The sequence below is a fragment of the Argiope bruennichi genome, chromosome X2 (genome assembly GCF_947563725.1).
Source record: "Argiope bruennichi chromosome X2, qqArgBrue1.1, whole genome shotgun sequence".
Lineage (NCBI taxonomy): Eukaryota > Metazoa > Arthropoda > Arachnida > Araneae > Araneidae > Argiope > Argiope bruennichi.
In genome coordinates this window covers 57,636,972-57,661,931 of record NC_079163.1, presented here as the reverse complement: position 1 = coordinate 57,661,931, position 24,960 = coordinate 57,636,972, and the positions used below count along the sequence as shown (strand labels likewise).

Genomic DNA, 24,960 nt, shown 5'->3' with positions numbered 1-24,960 from the left:
TCTATTCGTTCTGACTACTCATACAGAACAGCCTTTATTAATGTACTCTATTCGCTCTGACTACTCATACAGAACAGCCTTTATTGGTACACTCTGGGTCTTTTCTAAAGTTTTTGTTTGATCTTAACTATAAATTCCGCAAAAAAAATAGAAAACTAAAAAAACGATTTTTTTTTTTTTTTTTTTTTTTTTGCAAAAGAGGGGATAAAAGATTCTAAATCTGATTCTTAGGGTGGACGGATTAGCTAATTCTGAGGCATAATATTCTGATACTTTCTTCATTGAAAATAAAATGAATCTAATGATTGAAAAATATGCGATTCTTTAATCTGATTTTCTGTTAGATAACTAATCTGGAGGTATTACAATCAAAGCTGTTATCTTTCGTCCTCTAACAAAAAAGTGGCAATTTTTAGAAAGGAATACTCAGCAGTCTTCTTTTCTTCACTTCTATCATACTTCGCATGAATTGTGAATGGTTTCACTGATGACTAATGCTGACCTTATGATACACAATACTGAATTATGCATATTACACATTACTGAATTATGCGCTTTCGATCCGACTTTTGCACATTTAAAATTTTAAATCCCATGTAAAAGTTATTCTTCGATAGCTCAAGTAAAAGCAAGATTTATTTTTCCAAGAGGGAATGAAGTCTGAACTCTGATATGTATGATCGAAAGGATTAAAGTTCTACAGCATTTGCTTCCTTAAAATCATTCCACTATATAAAGATAAATGATGTTGTGCGGTAGAGTCTTGAGGAAAATGCCATCTTGATAAAAAAGTGACAATCCAGTTTATTTTGAAGTTGAAATTCACAGGATTAAAAAAGAATTTTATTTTATTCTTCAGATATTATTTTTAGAGGGTTCGACCCATGTTTATAGGAAAAAAAATGCTTATAAAAATTCCACCGGTAAAAATTTCTGTGCAAAAAGTTAGCGAAAAGGGATATTAGCAATTTTTAATATTTGATGGGGAAAGTCCTCATTTCCAAAGTAAAATTGTATTTAAATCCAAATAAAACCTTGCGCAGTAGTTTAAGACCATTAAAGTAACAACCATTAGATTCCTAGAGGTATGGGAAACCCGCACATTTCAAAACTATGTTTTAAGCTTCAATTCATGTGATTAAAGATAAATAAATTTTAAAAATCCTAATAATTTGAATTAATTACATACATTTTTGTTAAATCCTGGAATATCCAAAAATATCCCCCATAACCTAAACAATTGTTCCATTTTTTCATAAATATTCAATTTCTTTTAAAATTAAGGTTAAACGAATATTAACATTATTATTTTCACAGAAATTTCAATTTTACATTTAATCTTCATCAAAGCTTCAAACCAGAAAATTCGCTTTTTAAGTCTTCATCTTAGCATATCCGCAGCTTTCTGAAAAGTTTATACTCCATCATTGTTCAAACACACTGAATGTTGATGTTTGTAAGCAACAGAAACAATATGAAAAACTTTGAAGTGATCATCCTTGTTTTTATTGTGTCTATAAATAAGCGAAATTGCTCCATCGTCAAAAATTATCTTTTCTCCCCTTCATTTCTTACGATATTTAAAAAAAAGTAGTCAAAATATGGCCAAATAGACTTAATAAGAAGTCCCCGATTGAGATCAATCTCCCAAATATCCTCAACAGCCTCAGAGATCAGTGACCTCCAAGATAGAATTACAATAACTTCTCATATCAATTTGCATGCTACATGCTGAATTTTGTAAACCTTTATTTCTAAAATTTTTATCTGAAATTATTATATAAAATTACTAATTTGAACAATATTTGGAAATTTTATTTTATTTATTAATTGCTCACTGTGCTTGGCTCCCAATATTTCTATGGTGTAACACGAATTTAAATTTATTTAATATGCGAATTTTTAATGTATGTTTCTCAGTTATATACAATCAAACATTTTTATTTGAGGGTATGAATCCTTATGCATTTTACCTTTGCAATTATTGAATCAGGAATTGAAACTACCGTATGACAGCAGAAAGTAACTTCCGCGACCTCTGAGATGGGGATTTTAAGGCTTTCTCTCGATACGTATGCTAATCCTTTTAATGATCCATGGCAATCACCGTACTTACTTCCAGTTCAAAACCTGCTTTATTTATTTATTTTGTGTCGAGTGTGTTATGTCCAGCTTTAGATCAGGTTTTAAGTGCTCTGGTTATCTCATGCATAAATGACCAACGCCTTTTGACTCCGGAATAAGCATTCATTTAGGTACCGGGGAAGAGAAAAATCATTGCAAGACCTGTTTTGATTGATGCAGCCTCCCTCTCTCAGGTGTTTGGATGAAAAATCTCGCAACCAGTTCACAAGGAGGGATGGGACGATGGACGACCTTGGCAAGCACGCATGCTGCCTTGGGGAAGATTCGCTAATGGAGGCCAAAGAACTTCTATTCAACTCATTACCTAAACTAACGGAACAGATTCGTCATAGTTAGTCAGCTGGGCATCACCAACTGAACCGGGTGCTTGAGTTGTTGGCCGAGGTTTGTGGCAAGGTTAAGAAATGGCGTGAAACCGATCGCATGCTAATGCAGTTGCTTACCTTTACAACTGGGAAGAGATGGTGTAGCTTTTACACGATTCGTGTTTCATTTATTTTAATAACTTATATTCCACGAATGGAGATGGTAAATTTATGTAATTACATGTGTCATTTTTTGCCTATCAAAAATAAATCGATGAGTAGTGCGTGGTAACCGAAAATGATACCTTAATATCTACCTTAACTTCAAGAAACAGAGTGAGTGCTTTGGAAAGGTGATTATTTATACTTTCATTCACCATTCATTTGTCTTGATACATGACCTGCATCCTTTCAAGAATTCAAGCAAAGTTTATTCTGACAGCTCTAAAAAATAAATGAAATTTTAATAGTATGATTGTTCAAGAATCTGATTTTTCATTCCAAACAATTATGCTTAGTTTTTGGCAACAGCAGTATAAATGAAGATTGGGAAGGAACCTCCATTAATGGAAAATTTAATTTCTGGAAAAAGGATTCACTGACCAAGGATACATGCAGTAATTTCTTTACTTCTTACGATTCTTGTCGTGGATTTCTGATTATTACTACAATTTTATCTCAAAGTTTAAAATATTCTGTGTTTTTGCTATTTTTGTAATATATGAGAGTTTACCAATGAGAAAACTATATTAATTGAAATGTTATTGATAAATTATTTATTATATATATATTTAATAAAATGTGTTTGCACTTTTTTTAGTTTTAGAAATACGATAAATTATCAGTTGTTTTTTTAAACTGAACTCTATATAAAAGGAGTTTAATAATTTTATTATATATTATATTATAGCTTACTGTTTTAATATATATAAAGTAAGATAATCCATTCAGGAACAGCAAAAAAGGTCGAAAATTATTCATTGGATCATAATTCACACGATTATTTAAATTGTAAATTGTTCTGAAATTTAAATCTTTAAACACTTCATTTTACTTTGCACATGAACAGTTAGTTGAATTGTTGATGCATTTTACCTAATACTAAGAGAATTATTGAAATATTAACTAAAAACTTTCATAATAATAAATTGAATTAAATCATTCATTTTTGATGCATTGTTCTGAAATATCAATCTGTTTCACACTTCTATGTTAAAATCTGTTTGTAGAAATAGTAATAGTTGCATTTATAAAATCCTAGTTTTAAAGTCATTTGTGAAGTATTAAAATCAGTTATTATCAAAGTTGCACTTGTGTACATAAAAAGGACTTGTGTACATAAAAAATGCTATTGTTATTTAATTTTTAGATGTTTATTCCCAAATAACTTAATAAATTCATTTTTGAATTTTTATTTCAATCTCATTTTATGATATACTTTATAAGCGAATAATTGTAAAGCAATAAACAGATAGACGTTGTTTTAAAAGAATTTTTTTCAAAAGATTGCATCGAGGTTTCTTTCCTAGTGTATAAAGCTGAAAAGTATAGTATATAAAGCAAAGAGTATAGTGTAAAAAGCAAAAAGTACATAAAGCATCATGCTTTCTAAAATGGCTCCTGTATGATTCATATGGAAAAGATAAAAAAACAGAGCTCCCAGCTTAGAGAAAATACGAGAAAAATTGAAAAGCAAATTGATGACAAATTATCTTTTTTACACAAAGCTATAAAGATAATTTTTATTTGGCAATGAGTAAATATTTTGTACAATTCTAACAAAATGTACCTTACTAGTTAAGGATTTATAGAAAGTACTCCTTTTTATTTTTCTAGATACAACATTCCACATGAATCGGATGCATGATGCAATCTGTTCTTCCTTTGTTGCTCCTAATCGTAATAGCCCGGAATGCCTCTTCCAGCTCCATCATCAGAATTAATAACACAGTCGTCCAAGAGAGTAAGTGATCATTTGTTTTAATTTGAATCTATCTCTTTCTCAATCTCTTTTCAAAATCGAAAATTTCTTCATTGTGTCAGTAAATCTAAATCTAGGGTTACATCAGTCACAATTTCATTGTGTCAGTAAAAAGTTCGATTTATCATTTTACCTTCCCATTATAAATAAACAAAGATATTTCACTTGGTAAAATTTTTATTTATAAATGAGAGTTTCACTATCCATCTCAACGATATCATTTCTGTAGCTGGGAATAGATATTAACGGCACTTCTTCAAAGTTAACCCTTTAAAGGGCCATTTTTTTCTAGTCATATTATGTTAAAATATTTTTAGGCTTGAAATTAGAATAAGAAAAGAGATTCGTTTAGCTTATTAGATAAATTTAATTTAATTAATTAATTAGGTAAATTAATAATTAAGTAACAAATCAAAACACATTTTGTGTAAGATAAAGAACTAAAGCCTCTAAGTTTCTGTCTTTTTAAAAAAAATTTGTCAGAACTGATGACAACCTACATAAATTCATACAAAGATTGATAAATTTGGTGGGAAGCATACTTCCCACGGCCTTAGAAAGGGTTAACTGAGAATTTTGAATTTTCAGCTTTTTAGATGGAGAATGTAAAAATCCGACAATATCGCCGATAGCTCATTTTGAAATCCTATGCTGAAAATATTAAAGAAAAGCAGAAGCTTCTACCCTTTAAGTGTTCTATTAAGCCGCTTTCAGAAGAAAAAAAAATATTTTCGAGAAATTTTTACTTTTTCAAGTCATTCAGCTCCAAACTACTATATAAAATATTTTTAACCTTTATATGTCGAATAGAAAATAATTATTTTCTTTAAAATTCCAATCCATTTTCACACCCAAAATTCGAGAGACAAAAAAACTGCTATTATTGATACTTAAATCTCTACCTCCCACATTGACATAGGAAAACGTACTTTTAGATAACTAATCTTATTAGTCAATAATCACATTTAAAGCATTTCTTTTTAAATATATAACAATCCACAACACATCAAATCGATTGGCAAAGATAGCGTCTAATGCAAGGTGTGTTTTTTGGGGGGCTTTTTTTTTTACAATGAGATTTTTCCAATTATTATTTTCTTTTAATAATAATTATTTTCACATATACGAAATATACAAATAGAAGGTATTGTAATCCTGAAAAAAATTCGGCCTCGAGATCTTAAGGAATATCCTCATTTTATATCTCTTTGAATACGAACAACACATAGTTGACATTCTGTTTGCCTTAAAACACAGTAACTCAAAAAGGCAATGAGTTAAAAAGGTTTGGTATGTAATCTTTTCCCCAAAATTATAGTTTGGATGAAACACATCAATAAATCTCTAGATGACAATAAATTAAAAACATAATGAGCTAAACAAATGAAATATTTCATATTACTCGAACTGTAGATCAAATTCGTCAACTTATATTTTATCTATTTATTCAGATGCCTATAACAGAATAAACCAGAAAAATAAAGTTTGATAAATAGTCTTGAAATTTCAAACTTGTAGATCTGTATCACATTTGGACCCAATGCGTCCATGAGAAAAACACACACTCAATTTAAATCACCGAACGGGGACACTAAGACACAAACTGCGTCATATCATGAAAGTATACAAAGAGGTTAAGATAGAATATCTCGACAAATTATTTGAAGTAGGTAATTTCTAAATGTGAGGAGATTGGCGATAGATGTTGGGCCACTTTTCTATTACTGGAAAGACTCAGAATATTTTAATCATATCCTCAAACTTAATTTGTTCTTATTTTTATTACAAAATATTTTCTCAAAAACTGAACTTGTTTGTTTAAAGTACTAAAAAAATATTTTTACTATTACCCGGTGCCATTTTAAGAGATTCTAATTTTTTTCATTATCAATGCCATTAAATTCATTATTTGGGGTAATCTTCCTTCATATATATCCATTATATATTTTACATTAGATTTCACGGCAAAATACGATTCATATTAATAACATCCATATTAGTCCGTTGTTAATAAAAACAGTTTTTTAAATCACATTTTTAGTAAAAAATGAAATTTTTTTTATTAAATCACATTTTTATTAGCAGTATTCAAAATTGCATTTTCACTTTTTATTCTTTAATTCATTCTTAAAATCAATTATTTCTCAAACTGCAACTCAAACAGAGCCATACGTGTGGAATCAAAATTTAATTAAATTATTCGATTAACTGCTAATTTCGTTCGGAAAATTTTAAAATATTGTATTATCATCGAGGACATACAAGTGTACAGAACTTCAAAACTCTAGTTCCCCAAGAAGCGAATGGAAAGTCGATCGTAAAATTCCATCATTACAAATATGAAACAAGGTATATTAAATTAAAATGTTTAAAGAAATCTACTACTAGAAATTTCATCTTTTAAAGACCATAAAATTCAGTGATAATTTATTTTAGCTAATACAGAAAAACTGTAAACAGTGACCTATGAATTTTAGATAAAATGTGAAAGATCTTTTAGATAATAAAGGATGGATTACAGCGACTTATCTTGTAACTTAGAGACTATTTTCGCGGAACATTAGTACTAGGAAATTTTCCACAGTCTTAAAATCCGTAATTTAAAGAAATTTTATTAAGTTGATGATGATGTCATTACTTTGAATTTTTGAAAGCTGACGTATGGTTAGAGGTTCAAAAAAAATGGGAAAAAATTAGCATTGTTCGCGAAAAGAAAACGCGAGCATAAAAGAACATAAATTTATCTGAGTATCTTGGAATCGGAACCCCTGTACTAATATAAAGAAGATAAATCTCAGAGGAATATTAAATTAATTAAACAGAATACAAAAAATTCCAAATTTTAAGAGTATTGAATTTCTGTAAATTGTAAAAGTGAAAAAATTACTTTATCAATTTTGTAATCTTTACTAAATACATACATAGAATATTTTTGTCACGGTCTTTATTGTTTCGAAATGTTATATAAGCGTTACTTTAAAGATAATTAAGTTCTCAACATCATGAACTACGCTTTATCTAATTAACAGATACTGCATAGCTGTTGCAATATTTTCATAATAGTCTGTGAAAAAAAGATAAAATACGATTTATAGTTAGGATTTAGAGGTTAAAAATGGATTCTTAAAGGGAAAAGATATCAAACTTTGAATTAAACTCATTTTCATAAACTATCAAAATTAAGATAAGTAAACCATTTTGGCTATCGAGCGGAAACATGTAAAAAATCTTTTTTTTTTTTTTTTTTTGCCAAATACTGTCTTTTTAGTGTTCTATCACTGAAAAGACAACATTTACATCATTAAAATTTGGATCAATTAAATTATCAGATAATTTAATTGATCCAAATTTTAATCATTTGAAGTCCAACTTTTAATAATTTGCATGAAAATCGAAATGTTTCCTCTCTAGGCCTGAACTGATGAGACTTAGATGGCATTGTGTGTTTATGGTTGTCTTATCGAGGAATGAAAATAATTTTAGCCCAAATATACTACAAAGATTTTGTTTAATCAATCAAATCAACCGATTTTAATAATTACAGGGTCGCCGAGTTTCAAATATTTTTATTTCTTATGGCTATAACCTTGAAAAATTAATCAAGTTAGTATAACAATAAATAAGACTACACGATTTTAAAAAAATTAAAAATGTCTATTAAAAGTCTCTTATTTTTTATATGAATGAAACATCTGTGACCATTTTTAAACTTCAATTTTTTTTAATTCATTTTAGATGATTAGATAATTTTGTCGTGTAATATTCATTCTTTTTGTTTGTTAAATATTTAGGTTATTCTTCTACAAATAATCACTTTTTCATACTGCATTTTCAAATAACGCTTTAAAAAATATTTGGGTAAATAAATGTTCTATGATTAGCAGAAGATTAATTGGAAGATTTATTTAATCACGATAAAGTTTTAAAACCTTAGGTTCTAGACAAATGCCATTTTAAAATACGAAATCAACATCGTATGAATTTATTTTGATTTCTTTTTACATTCTTGATCTTCGAAAATAAATATTTCATAAAATTATTATATAATAGAAAATGAGTTTACATTAATTATATTATAATACTTAATAATAAAATATTGTATAATATATATTATATTCTTTCGCTTATAATTACATAATACATTACCAACAATTTTCTCATCTTGAAATATAAATGAGCTTTAAAAAGTTCCAAATATATTACACAATCTCAGCTCAAATTATTTCAATGCACAAAAACTGAGAAACTTTTAAAATGCCCTTTAAGCGAATAATTAATGCGTTGATTGTATAAATGATTATTTTTTCTCTTATTGCAAATACGATTTTCACAAGTCGAGTTGTGAAACAACGTTTATTTGGAATGACAATGATAGCGATTGGTTCGTGACGTTAATTCTACTCTACATCTACAGAAACAAATAAATGGACTTCCAAAAAACTGCCGACATCAATGCCATCTAACTTTGGAAAAACGTAATTCTTCACGTCGACTGAAATTACAAAATTTCAATACAGTTTGAAATTACATATACATTGCATACTGAAGAATAGTTCGATTAAATAATATTTAAAAATTACACAAATTACATTATGATAATACTACTACGAATGCAACAACATACAAGGCTTAATATAACAGTAAGGAATATATTAATGGTAATATTTTAATTTAATTTTCAGGAATATTACAAATATTTTTCACATCTCTTTTCCTTCAGTAATTATATAAATAAATAGTATTTCCTCCGATGAATTAACAAGTAATTTCTTAACCTCAACATCAGCCTCCCCCCCCCAAATGTTTTTGCATATTTTGATCATATTTGTCTAATACCAAAATTATTTTTTATTTCAATTCTACTGAAAAATTTTACACTCGTTATAAAAACATCACTTGTTAAGTCAGTTGTAAAATATGGATTATAGCTTAAAAACCTAAGTTCATAGAAACAACTATATAGATATTTTTGTATACCCTTTTTCTTTAATTTTCTGAAAAATGGACTACAAAAATCTATTCCTGGGACATTGAAATAGTAAGCTGATGTTACATGCTTCGTTGGTAGATTAGCCATTATTTAATTAGTGGAAACAAATATAGTTTTGAAACAAACTTTAAAATAATTAACAAACTTTTTACTAGTATCTCTACCACTGAGTGGCCACAATTTTTACCAACTATAAAATAACAGATTTAACAATATTCAATGAAAGTACTTCAGATGAAAATGCTTTAAAATAATATTTATTTTAATAACGCTTACAAGAAAGTAAAACAAATAATTTACTATCAAATAGTAACTTGGAGTGAGTTAGTCTGTTTCCTTCTTTAATCATTTCTTTTCCAACCAGGAAACCATTTAGAGAAGCTAATGTACTCTTAGACCAAATAGATGCACTATTATTTTTTTTATTTCTACTGGAAAATCCAATTTTTGTAAACTTTTGATAAGCCAATATTCGGCTATATTTACCTCAGAACAAGCTCTACGTCCTATAATTTTTACCTTTGAAAATCTAACATTATGAATGAATTTGAAAAGAAAGCCAATAAATTTAAAGTTTGTATAACTAATAGGTTAAGCACGAAACCGATATTGCCTTCCTTTCCGTTTGACCCATAGTACAAATGTTTAGATTCATCTTATTTACAGTATACACAGTAGCTCCAAGCCAAACTCGGACATCAAAAAAAGATACTAATACAGTCAAAAATTTTAAACTTGAATTGATAAGAGGCATAGTTAAATAAATTTTCACTAGTATATTTATCGCAACTATAAAAACAAATAATAAAAATTATAAATTATTCCATTTTAACCAGAAATTATGGCAAAAAATGCACAATCCAAACAGACGGATAAGAAGATTTTAAAAACTAGTTAATATTTCAAACGAATTAGTATTTTGTATGTAAACTCTAGTTTTTTACAACTATTTTAAGATTTTTAGTCAGATTGCACCAATTTTTCAAAAAAAGTAGGTACAATATTTTCCCATTCCTGCAATAATACTCTTCAGTCCATCTTTACTGAAACAGTGTATTCTCGGAAATTTCGAATGTTCTTAATTTGGAATCGTCGATAATTCGAATTTTTCTCCGTTTTTTTTTTAATAAAGATTATTCCTATTAAAATACGGTCTATAATTCGAATTAATTTTGCTTACTTTGGAATGAAAATTCGAAATTGTAATTATGCGAAATTCTTCAATTGTTTTCTTTAGCTAAATTACGTTCGTACAGTGAGACCTCAGGGATGAAAAATGAATATTTTAAGAACTATAACTTGCTTGAGAGCTTGTACAATGTACACAACTAAACACTTCAGATGTTTTTAAAAAATTTAGTTAAAATTGTCAGTTTTCTGCTCATTTTGAAGTTTTATTACAAGATTACCATATTGCAAATGCTGTATACTATTTCTGTAATAATATATATATGTAATAATGAAATCTTTAAAATAAACGAACAAAAAGCTTATAATTTAGCATCTAATGAAATTAGTTAATATCGTTACATAATCCGAAAGTTCTATCCCTCCCCCTGAATTTCCTATTAAAATGTTAGCTCTTTGAACTTGGAAAATTAATTAAATGCAAGATTACTCACTGAATGCAAGGGCTCTTTTAACGATTCGAAAAGCAAAAATCACATACAATTTTATAAATAGATTTTCTACGAAAAATTAAACTACGATCTTTTACTCATCTGTAGATATATTTCCTAATTATCGAAATCAAGAAACGTAAAAATGACAAAACTTCTAAAACGTGTCTAAAAAAAAGAATCTGGAAAATGAGGTTAAAATATTGTCTATAATTTAAATGTCTTGTAATGAATTCAAATAAAAAAATTACAAACGACTGAAATTGAATTTTTTTACATTTAATTGTTTTTATTCGTTACATCCGTCAATATTTTGTGTTCTTAGCGATTTAAGTAAAAATATTTTAAAGCTTTTGATATACACAAGCTCAATTTAATGCTGTAAAATGCATTCAATAAAAAAGTCACTTTTTATAAAACTTTTTTGGATAAAATATAGATGTGATTTTTATTGTTTATTTTGATCTTTTATACAATTGCTAATAATAATATTTACTTAGTTATAACTCACACTTATTTTAACTGCTCTTTGTCTATCAAAGTTATGCTCGCACTTAATAAAGTTATTTTTAAAGTTAATAAATGAAATATCAATAAAAAAGTAGGTAAAGTTATTTTTTTTAATTTTTCAATATTTATTACAAATATTGAACTCAAAAACCTTTAAAGGAGATTCGAACCTTTAGTCTGAATTATTGTTAAACAATTGGATACATCTGTGTTATAGAAATTTGCATTTAGTTTTATAATAACAATAATGTGCATCGTCGCAACGACGGGTGAGTACAAATTCAATAACTAAAACAATGAAAAGTATTGTTTTAAGGTATGCTTAGAATTTTTTTTAAAATTTATTAACGCTTTACCTTCATTACCATGCGTCATATGGGCATCTAATTATCGCTTCTCAAGCTTATAAACTAAAACTAAATTTTTCAAAGACGCTATAATTCAGTAAAAAATTACATACGAACATTTCAAATATTTTATGGATTCTTAATTGAACCAGTAAGATAATACGTTCCCGAAAACTTAAAAGATTAGTTTTTAAGTTAGTGTAAAAAAAATTTTATGCAATAAGATGTTCTGTAGTTATTGGGTAAACACATTAAATTATTGATTGATTCACAAGTTATCCAAATTTTGAAAAATTCTTTCTTATGGAACACTTAATTCCCAAATACTTCATGCCAAATTTGGTAGCTCTAGGTTCAACGATTTATTGTGTAGAGCAATTTTAAGGATTGTGCTTGCCGCCATTTATATATAACGTTTATTGGCTGGTATGTTATGCTGTTAAAAGAAATTGTTAGCCCCATGTTTAGTTTCTTTTAAAAAAACATGCATACAAATACTACCTTTGTTGCACCAATTTAATCACCAATATATTTGGGCAATTGTGAAATATATCTCGCACTCTTTGCCTACTCTGAGCAGTTCAGTGTGTGCCTTGCATAAACAGTAAAGTTTCTAGGAATCGGACACCTGCTAACTATTATAAATTTAGAGTTACGAACTGAGACATAAATGACAATCATTTTACATATTGCTGTAAAACTTTGAGAAAGAAATCAAAGGTAATTTTAACTTTGCATCAAAAATTTCAAAAGTGTATTTATTTTAAAGATTGCAATTTAGATTAAAAAATTCAGACTCACCTCAGTATTGTCTATAGCTTTTTCTAATTCTGTGACGATGGTTTCCAAATCTCCATTTTCCTCTGGCAATCTTGCGAAACCTTCATTTCGGAGTTCATCAATTTTAGCTTTCAGTTTTCGCACATAGTCAGTTTTACATGAACTTTACTTGATCTGTCAAATCATCACTTTTCAAAATATTTGACAACCTTGTACTGTATTCTTTTAAACTCGATTGCACTTGGTCCAATATCGTCAGTTCAGTAATGTTTGTGGTCACATTGCCCAGTATCATATTAAAAAATCCGAAAACTTATAAATATCAAGTTCTTAAGCATTCAGTTTCGCTAATGCATCTGCAGCGAAGTTGGTCATCTTGTTGATTGCATTAGTTGTTGATTTTCTGTTATTCCAAATGAGATGCAAGGTGAATTGCGAGTTTCAACAATATTTATTGTGAAAAAGATAGCGGTTGATTCTCCATGATATAAGCTAGCCTACTCTACGACCACAGAAACAAAAAATAAAGGCCTTCCGAATAAATCTCTCCTACACCAGCGCCATCTAACGTTAGCGAAATCTTAACATATGGTTTTTCTGTCCATAGATTTTGATAGTAATTTTGAGAATTTGTTTAATTTTGTTCGTATTATATACGACTTCAAGTAGTTGTAGGACAAAATTTACTCTTTAATTTTATAATGGTATTGATTTTGTTTTCAGTATTTTTCTTGATTTTTTTGTACAATTAAAGTAAATATAAAAAAGAAGAAAATTTCCCTAATATTAATGTATCAGATATAAAATAATAGAAATTGTCCATAACATTAACGATGCATTTAGGCATGAAACAGACAAGGAACAATACAATATTTGTTCTGTACAATATTTTACAGTACAGTACTTCTTTACAGTACAATATTTCTTCAAACAATTTTGTGTATCAGATGAGAGTCTTGAAAATGAAGATAATGAGGAGTCATAAAAGGGACATTTTTAAATGAGTACAAACTGATAAGTTGTTGAAGAACTTCAGATTCAAATTAGGTGATTAAAAAATCGTCAAAAATGAGCCTCTTAAAAGATTCATCGTTATGAAGCCTACTCGGTACTTCTAACCAATAGAAATGGTTCACTTTTGCATTGTGTTGTTATACGAGATGAAAAATGGTTTTTGCATAGCAAGTCCTTTCTACACAATTGTTGAACAAAGGAGGTATAGTTCGTCAACAGATTCTGAGATGACCACATTTCGACGACTCCATCTCATTAAGGGGCGAGACGCGGAACGAAGAGTGCATTTCCGGTATTCCCTTTGACCTTGGATTTTCCCTATTACACACTAATAAATGTAAACATCTTCTCCTTTCACCCCTATTTTGAAAAATTAAATCCATCCTAACGCATGCGCAAAAACGCGGAGGGTTTCACATTCCTTTGCTAAACTATACTCGAAGACAATTCTCAAAACTAAAGCAGCGTTCACATGAGGACAACTATTGCGCGCTGTGGAAAACCACGCCTACCTTAGGAACATCACGTGACCCCCAAAGGAATCAATGGCAACTAGTTGTCTCATCGGGACAACTATTTGCCATTTTCTCCTTGCAGTTACATGATCGTCCTGAAGAAGGTGTGATCTTCAGTTGCGCGCAATAGTTGGCCTCGTGTGAATCCTGCTTAATGCTGGGTTTACACTCGGCCAGTTATAAGACGGCCAGTAGGCAGCACATGCGTAAAAAAGCTGAAAAATGTTGTTCGATCGATGGAAAGTAATTGTCCCGACGGGACAACAAAATGCTACTGTATTGCATCCCCCCCCTTACTGCGCATGCGTTTGTAGAGTTTGCCGGGGGGGGTTTGAAGTGAAAAAATTGATCACTAATAGATTAATTCCGATAATTTTTGCTCTTTGTTTTTTCTGGTGAGAGGAGTTTTTTTTTTTTTATTCGCAATTTCTTTTCTATAAGTTTCCAAATTTAAGTATGCTGACTTTTTTTTTAAATTTTAACATGCTGCTTTGTGTAAATATCCATCATTTTAATATGATATACAGTGAAAAAAATTCAGGGTCGTCAAAACGGAAATTTATAGCCAACCATGGAATGTCTGAATCTATCTTATGAAATTGTGGTAGACATAAATCAGTTCTTCTCTGCGCATGCGCTGCCTACTGGCCATCTTATAAGTGACCGAATGTAAACCCAGCATAATGTTGCATCACAAGCTTATGGTTACAGTTTGGTGGTCATCAATCGGAATTATGTGCTATAGTATTTTTAAGAACTAGTGACCCCATTATAGATAAAAATTACTGCCAAGAAATAGGTAAAAAGCATTAAGAATTGCAGTGCTAAAATCTAGCTCTAATCAATGGAAAATAACAAAATCTCACACAACAATACCAGATTACATTCTTCCCAAATCTACCTACAGCTAATGAATTCTACTTCATTAGCCTATATTCTTCTTCTCCAACAGGGTATTGCATTTTCAATTATTTTGACAGTTTTCTCAATGTATAATGTTCAGTAACCAAAAAGCCGTTAATTTTCATTAGGTCTAAATCACTTGAATTCTATCTTTCTGGGATGACCCAACTTGTTACATGTTGGAAAAGATACGTAGGTTCCAAAAATTTTCACTTTAATTAAGTAGCGATTTTCAAAGTTATGATATAATGATATTCGTATATTATGGTATTCATAAAAACTGCATTTATTTTTTATCCAAAATTATATTTCTACGCTAAAAGATAGTGAACTATCCACTAAAGATAGTGAACTATCCACCATGAAGAGCAAAACCTATTTAAAATTAAATTTACAACTTCCTTTAGAACAGTAAAATTAATCAAAATATCGAGATAGTATCAATGCAGTACTTCACTTGATTAAATTTAAGAATCCTCTAAATAAGAAAGAAAGTATTTAAAAACTATTTAAAACTATGTTTTTAAAGAATATTTAGTTTCTGCTGTTGTTTTAAAATTATTAATTAACTATCACACAAAAAATTAAATAAATGTCACTGTATGTGTTAATTAACTTTAAAATCTTTGACTGAATGGGACGAAGTCAATCTGAAACATTGCTTAAAGCCCAGAATATTTATATTTTCCCTAAGGAAATTTTTAAGCAGTGTAACTATTTACTCCCATGATTTCGACTAGATAATAGAAACAAAATATAACTCAGAACCAGCCTGCACAATTTGAGCGAGAGAGTCGGGTCATGAAATTTTGCAATTAGCATAAAATAGACACGTTAGGTATTAGCGAGTTTTCGCCCTCTGTGACAAATTTAAGCAATTTTTGAATAAAATAGACCATGTTACCCTTTTTTCATTTTTAAGAATTTCTTCACATTAAAAATGGTAGCCACAGTAGTTTGGTGGCAAGGGCTCGACTTTGGTTTGGAAGAAATATGGATTCCATCTCGGATGGAATCAGTTTCGATGAATCTGCCATCGTGGTCAGATATCTTGCAGTTTCTATGGTGTAGAATAGAGATCTCAATCGTCTTCATTTGGCCACAGATCAAAATTAAGAGACTCCCTCTAGTATAGCCCTCATATAGTCCCTAGTAGCACACAAACATTGTACAATATTGTATGACATTGATCAATATTCGTAATATTGTATAATATTGTATGACATTGATCAATATTCACAATATTGTATAATATTGTGGAATATTGATTAATATCATATAATATCGCACAATATTGTGCGTCAGGCTGTGCTACTTGGGCTAGCAGTGCAAAATGCAATTCTCATCAGACTAAAACATATTAAAAAATTTAAAGGTGAATGTGGCTCATTTTTTAATAAATAATTGAGGAAATATTCTTTCCATATTTTACTGAGTACAAAATATAATTACTTTATTGACTAATCCAACTCTTACACATCACTTTTTTCTTAAATTCTGTTAAATTGAACTTATAAATTTATGATATCATTGATATAAAATTATCAGTTTCTTTGCTTAATCAATACAGCCTGTTTTCGTTATACTGCCTCGCTTTAATACCAGCTTACCAAAATATTAATAATATCTTAGAATAAATGACCAAAATTATTTCTTTATTTCAAATAGATATTGTAAAACCTCATTTTCAAAGGACTGAATAGAAGAATATTCTTTTTATAGATTCAGAGCAAATTTTATTTTGACTTCAGTACACCTGTTTTCTGTCAAGATGTAACACATAAATTAAAAAAAAACACTAAATATCTACCTTTTAAATTTTGTAGCTTCTTAGAGTTACATCATATGAAATTTCAATTCTGAAAAATCTATGATCTTATGTGATGAGTAAATGCTAATACTTTACGAATGTATATCCTCATGGCAGTCTTATCTCCTATACATTTCGGTAGCTGTGACCTGATAGTAAAGTCTCAAACTAGTTGTCGAAAGGTTCCAAGTTCGAAATCTGATTCCATCGAAGTTCGAGATATCAGTTGGTCTGTTGCACTCTAAACCCATCCATCGAGGTCAAATTCCCTTTTGTTAGCACAGTCCGGAAGTTTGAAAAGCGACAATTCAGATGTCATCCTCGTGGTCCGTCCGAGATTCAAAATTAAGAATTCAGTTCCTAAATAGCCGTAGAGTTGTTTCTAAACAGATGTTAATATAATCGAATTAAATTACATACACCAGGCTAATAATTTCTATATTATTTTTTTATTTATATTCTTGAAGGATTTTTTTAGCCATAAATTGTAAACACTTAAATATCAACGTTTTGTTTGTAAATGAGATAATTTACAATTTTGAGTATATATCATAGAAAAATATGTAAATATTAATACTTATTATCAATAGCTTTTTCATTATAATGTATGAGAGATCCTGAGGTAGTTTCGCATTTCATGTTCTTATTTAATACGGAAAAAATTAGCTATTAAATACTGAAAAAAAATTTATTCTTTCCCAGTCATCATAATAAAAGCGATTGTTTTCCATATTCCTTCTTGAAAATAACATTAACATTCTTCTTTTTATGTCCAAATTATATTCAAACACACATTTTGACACATGCACATAAACAACCATTGATGATATTCTGAGTTACTCTAATTGCGTTGATATAAATTGGTTTCACTGTCACGATGGTCAATAAAAATTTCAACATTCAATCATATGGAAATTTTTTATAAAAAAGAGTTCTAAATATTCGAAAAGCATTTCTTTTTACAATTATATGTTAGAAATCTAATACTTTTTTTAGCATTTAATATTTATATCACATCTTTACATTCGAACTCTAGTAAAGGGCACAATTTTATAAGCAATGCGCTTTAATGTATTTAACTACACTAAAGGCACTTAACCAAACAATACTGTCAAATCTTCATTATTATATAATTAAAGAAATAAGCAAAACTATCTGAGGTTTGAATCATTAGAACTGTAATTAGATAAAACATTCGATTTGTAAATGAGTTCCAATTTTTTTTTCAATTATTCTGATTTTATTGAAATATATTAAAGGTGTTGAAATAAAAGAGTGTAAATATAAATTAATTTATAATATTAACTGTCAAGATTCTTCTAAATATTATTTTTAAAATCGTATCAAAATAAAAACTTTCTTTTACGCACTGAAATCTAAGGCTGAGTTAAACTCAGGCGGCATAAAATGTTCGCATTCCCAAGTATAATTGAGGGATTTCTCTCTCGATAATTCAAATCATAAGCAGAATTCTGCATCAAGTCGTGCATATATTGGATATTTGAGCCAAAAACGATTTAAAATATACCTAAATATGTAAAGTTTCTCAATCTAAATAGTGAATATACACCTGGCCTAAAACATTAAAATAAACAGATCGAAATTAATGATTAGTGGAATAAGAAAACCATGGTTATTGGTATTATTAGCAAATTAATTGTTTTTACCTTTTCTTCCCTGAATTACTACTTTTTATTTCAGCAAAAGGCTATCCTCAAATATTCAAGACACAATACAATCAATTCGATTAATGTTACTACTATTTATATTAATTCATAAGATAAATTTTAGGATAACAAAATGAAATAAATTCACAATTTTTCTTAACTATCATGACAATCACATTGCACGCTAAAAGATTTAAATCAATCGAATAATCTGCGTTACTCTTAATAAAGAAGAATCCAGCATTCTTAAAATATCAAATTTTTCAATTGATTCTAATGAATGAGGTTTAAGCATTTCTGTATCCTGAATTAATTATGAGGTGTCCATTCATCTTTTATTAAACTGTCGATTTCTAACTAAGCTCTTTTATAAAATGTGTGCACTCTTTTCCAACTTCCTATGTAAAATCCCATGAGAAATCTACACACCCATATATTTTATTAGATCTCCCTTTTGTATATAACTACAATTTTTTTCTAACTATCGCCGTTACTGAATTATTAATTTAACATCGAATATAGAAGATTTCAGAGATATTTATTTTTCTCTTCTTACTCTAAAAAGGGTGTGTTTATCTGCATATAAGAATAACAGTTAATAGTATTTTCAATCAACAAAGAAATGTAGAAAGTGATTAGAAAGGGCTACACCAATTTTAATGGTGGGTCAAGCAAGCAAAAAAATTTGTTACAGAGTAGTTTTTATATGCAAGTGCATATAGGTGGAATGCCATGTGTCAGTGATGGATGGTTTGTTTGACCAAAAGTAAACTGAGTAACATTGACCATCATTAATTCAGTCAAACACACCCTGAAAATTAAATGGAATACAATAAAGCTAATTAAAATAACAGGCGTGCATTTAATAATGGTATATCTAATAAAAATGCACGGATAGAAAAGTATTAGCCACCTTTTAATCCTGATTTAATCTCCTTGCGCCATGCTGTAAAGATCTTTCAAAAGCCTAGTGTGCTAGATCTTCCTAACGGTGATAAGGATCTTAATAAGCCTTGTTAAAGAAGTGGCGGTCGTTAATAAGAGGCTTGGAATGTTAAAAAGTATTAGTCATTTACTGTTGCAAGACTTGCATTATTATAGTTAGCTGCAGTTTCAAGCAACTTCTGCAATACTATGCACATGCTATTTTATAATCCTGTTTTAAAAACTATACCTGCTTTCACTTACTTTGTTTCGTTTTGTGTGCTTTAATGTACGTTCGGACTAACATTTTTTTTTTTTTTTGTTGTTGTTGTTGTTGGATAACATATTTTATCGGCAAGGGGGAACATGGCATCCACTTAACAATATTCATCAAAAATGTATCGATTTAAGTTTTTCATTCAATTTTATTTCCTAGATTCAAGCCAAAATACCTGTGAGTGATACTCCTTTACCTTTCTTTTTGTTTATTAAACGCATTTTTGTTGTTTTTGTTTATATATTTTAACAGAAAATTAAAATATATAAACAAAAATTAATTGTTTCTTGAAATTTTAACTTTATTGTAATAGGCTGTGTTAATTACTATAAGAACTTGTTTATCGGTTACAATTTTATTCTGAAAATCAGAACTACGGCAATTCGGTTTCTCTTTTAATTCCATCAGAAATAAATTTTTTGATTTTATTTGTACAAATTTGGTGGGAAACATCTCGAACAAAACTTTGTATTTAACATGTTGAAATATAGAAATTTATAAACTAATTACTATAAATTATATAATTAAATATTTCATTTGAATGAATATAATTTGAAACAAACAACGCAAAATTTTACCTGAAGTGTTACATTGAAATTAAGTAAAATATATTATATAATAATCACTGTTTCTTTTAATATAACATCTTTTTCCTTTTTCTTATTGACTTGTTTAAATTTTTTGTTCGGAAATTAGTTATAGAACAAGTTTTTGATAGAGTGCAACTATCGAACAACATTTGGTTAAGAGACACGGTGCTTCGCAGTTGTTCCTGAATTCGAAGATGAATTACATACGGGAACTTCAGCGCCTCTATGGAAAGATATTTCGACGCTTGAATCATTTGTTTTTCTCGTGTTAGCTGTCAAAATAACATTTTTTTTAACAAGTTTCATTTAAGAGCAGTGCGCTCGAGTGTGTTCGATAGCAGTTTCTTTCAAAGGTGTAACGAAGAGAACGTTTTAAGTGTTTTCATTAAAGTTTGCCACTCATTTTAAAGATTATTTCATGAGCATGGACTATTATGTTAGAGTGATTTATGGACAAAAAGGTAGTGAAATGTAGACAATCGTAAATGAGTAACACCCTCTGATGGTCAAATTTTGAACTATGTTTATTAACATTATTATTGGCTCAAACAAATTTCTATTTCTTTATCATGCCTTATACAACATTTCATAACTTTCTGCACAATAGTTTCGTCTGCAGACATCTTTAAGATAGGGTCGTTTAATAATAGATATCATGTATATATATATAAAACTTTTAAAATATAATGAAACTCAGCACTATAACAGTAGGAGGTAAATACATTAGCAAACGGAAATCGTAGGATACACAACGGGAGAGTTAAAGAGTAGTTTCATTTAAGGTAAATGAGAAAAAAATTTGTAGACTTTGCCATTTTTTTAAACTGATCGTATGAGATGGCAAACGGATGTAGAATTTATGTGCGTACATAATTGTGCTGTACAGGGTTCGTTCATCCTTTCTACTCAACTTTTGTACGAATCGCACGTAAAATTGTCTCTTTCTACAATAACCCATTTAAAAGTAGGATTATTTACTCAATAAGGAATAAAGTTTCATCTCCAAAACGTATATACGCATTAGAAAAGAAAAAGTTAAACTATGCCCTTTTTCAAATAAATATATTAATTAACTAGCCTCCGTTTTAAGAACGTTTTTAATTATTCCGTTGTATTTCTAGTTACTCCAGAGACTATATGATACTTGACTACACGTTTTCTGACTTCTGATCAAGTAAAGAACTGATATAAAGAGAAAATACTTGAAATGATGAGAAATTACTACATATTACATCTGAATGTGTAATCTCTGAGAAGAATTTGCTGCTCATGATTTCTGCCCAGAATTTACTGCCCATTCCTAAATAATTCTTACTGTCGTTTTTATCTGTTTTTCAATAAAAATATATTCTATTTCATAGAATATCGCATACAGTTTGCCATATCTATTCAATTTATTCAATCTGGAGTAATTTATAATCTATTTTAAATTTTGCTGGGAGTTGAACATATATAAAAATTGAAATATCCGAATATTTGGACACAAGAGGGAGAAATATCTGAAAATGTTTCTTTTTCTTCCTTATGTGTAAGAGCTAATAATTCAATTCTTGAAAGTAGAGTTTCCATTTCAAGCAGAAAATTCAATTGATTTTGCTTTCACATTTACACTACCTGAAAAAATACGTTAACTATAATAAAAATTTGCTACAACCATAGAATCTGGTAGTATAGCTTTTATATGACTACAAGAAAACGCAAATTAGCATTAACCACCAAAACAAATTTTGTGTTAGTCAAATTGGTGCTCTTCAAACCTGTCACATCCATCAAACCTGCGAACTCCGAATAAATGACATTTTGACTCCTTCGATGTAATTTTTCAAAATATACAGATTATGCACTTAAAAAATATGAATACGCATAGATCCTGCATCTTATTATAAAAAATCGAAATCATAATATTCGGATTTTCTTGTCAGTATCACATTTTCTTCTTCTTCGGCATTAGTTTCCCTATTTTCCTTCGTAAAGGCAAAATGTCATAAGGCTATATTAATGATCAACTTTCATAGGTGAAAATTAACATATGTTTAAATCACATGGTAGAATCTCTGTAATAAATTATTCAAATTATATTAAAAATATTGAGTTTTATTGTATTAATAATATTAGCCTCAGGATAAAATCCAAAAACGAAAACTGAATTTTATTCGTAACCATTACATCATACAGATCGAAAAAATATAAAATTTAGCAACTTACCTTGTATATTGCCGTAGAGGGCGAATAATGTCAATTAGGAAAGTTTTAATTTCTTTTTTTTAACACAGTTCAAGCAAAATAAAAAGACATTAGAAAATAACGTTGAACCAGACTGGTAAATTATTTTTCATCTTTCTTGAGAGTGTCTTAAACACGCCATATGCAAGTAATAAAACAAATACAAGTATAATACTAATTTGTCTCATTCCAAAGCTGCAGTTGTATATTCAAAACAATAGTATAATCAAATCAATAAGTGCTTAATTCGAATATACATGTTTCTTAAACAACTATGTCTCTCTTTAATAAGCGATATTTTTCAGAAAAAAAGAAAACATAATCCTTTTTATCAAGCACTCTATCTACGTATTTCTAATTTTTTTTATTATTCAATGCTCACCAAAAAAATATATATATATAAAGTTGATTATAGCCTTGATTGCAAAACATAGTATTTCGTCGATTTTTTTTCAGTAGCATTAACAATTAGACTAATTATTTTTATTACAAAAGTTATTAAACATATGGAAAAATTCTTTATAGACTTAGTCACAAAAATTTTACTAATAAGAAATTCTTTTTGATATCAATGTGAAAAATTTGCAGAAGCATATAAAAATTAACTCCTACATAATTCACATTTATTTTCTTCTAAAAGTTGAAAATTCACTTCATTACAATCAGGTGCCAGGGATAATCTCGTAAAATGCCACACAATTGCTCATTTCTCTACTGAAAAAGCTTGTCAAACAAACAGGCAGAACATGAAAGAAATAAAAGAAAATAGTTCTAAGACTTTAAAGTATTTCTATAAAAGAAATATTTAATTAAATTGCATATATAGTGCCTGTAAATAATATATTATCCAATAAAATACATTTTATTAACTACATGCATAAAATATATTTTAATAAATTTGATCTGTTTCTAAATAATTATTAAGAAATGAACAGCATTAAAATCCTAACAAAACAAGTATTAAAGTTTAAAGAACACTATTTTCCTTAAAATTTTGTATGTCCATGAATAAAAAATGTTGTAAAATATACAAAATATCTTTTATATATTACAAGCAAAACAAATATGAACTTTTAAATAGAACTGATACTAGCTACTTCTTTAATAGCTGCATTTCTAACGAATTTCGCGAACGATATTTCTGACTCCCCAGGTGGTTTTTCGAAACGTTCGCCAAAATGTTTTCTTCGTCAAATGCTCGTAAATCTCTTCGAGATTTTACATGAATGGGTGATGATTCTGTCGGTATGTTCCTTTGTAAACTTAATTATTTATTTGCATAACCTAACCATTTGATTGTCAGAAGCCTTTCGAGTGCTTCAGTACCATTTTTAGAAAATCAGACTTATAAGAGAATTATAACATTCATGGAAATCCATCAAACTGCTCTGAGAATTCTGCTTGTTTTTAAAATAAATCAGAGAAAGCGTTTTAAAAGAAATTAAAGCCTTACATAAGAGTGATATTGAATGAATAAAACGATTTTAAATATATTTCATCTAGAACTTTTGCAGTGATTCACAATGAAGGACATCGGGAAAAAGTGAAAAAAGGAAGAAAAGTTAAAGGAAAAACCCTCATTAAGCATTCTGTCAATTACAATAATAAAATGTAACCTTCAAAAATAGATAAATATTTACAAATAATACAGTCAATATGATATTAATTATATAGAAAGCCAGAATTCAGCTGAAAGGGTTCATTAGAAATGATATAAAAAGTGTGCACCGAACAGTTTAAAAATTGTTGTGGCCCGCTGTTATGTGTGACGTTAATATTACTATATTAAGACGCTGCTATGTATGTGTGCTAAAAAATGTGTGACATTAGTGCAGGGACACGCTATTAGATTTTATTAAGGGAAAAGACAAATTTTACCATTTTAATTTTTCCCGTGCTCATTCACGATGTTTTCCTAGGGTTTATTTATAGAAACAGATATATACAGTGTTGCTTGACTACTGGGCTTCTTAATAGTATCAGATGATAAAAATTAATCCTATTTCCTTCTAGATAATGTACGCCAGATTGTTGTGAATTTGATTGATTCTGCAGCTTATCTGATAAATAGTCCTGTGATTGATAAAACCGTGATAAAATAGAGTGACACATGTTTGCAAAAATTGCTACAGAAAATAAAACAAATCAGTACAAACGTAAATAAAGCACTTGCACAATTTATATTCGGGGAAATAAATGAACATTTACTTTGCACTTTTTAAATTGCTATAAAAGCTTAAATTTTAATAGTATTTAAATAATTTGCATTAAAATTAAGACAATTGACTTCGACTGATTAGTCCTTTTTAACATCGTTGTTACAAATAAAGGCACACATACGTTGAATAGCACAAAGAATC

General features: G+C 28.7%; 1 protein-coding gene across 1 annotated transcript in view; it reads left to right on the top strand.

The window, feature by feature from the left end:
* LOC129961039 (serine proteinase stubble-like) overlaps positions 1 to 24,960 on the top strand; it is a 78,499-nt gene that overhangs the window by 35,057 nt on the left and 18,482 nt on the right. Inside the window, exon 3 of the mRNA XM_056074835.1 lies at positions 4,287 to 4,413. Within this exon, the coding sequence (XP_055930810.1) occupies positions 4,314 to 4,413 (100 nt within the window). The 5' untranslated portion in view covers positions 4,287 to 4,313. The remainder of the gene's footprint in view (positions 1 to 4,286; positions 4,414 to 24,960) is intronic.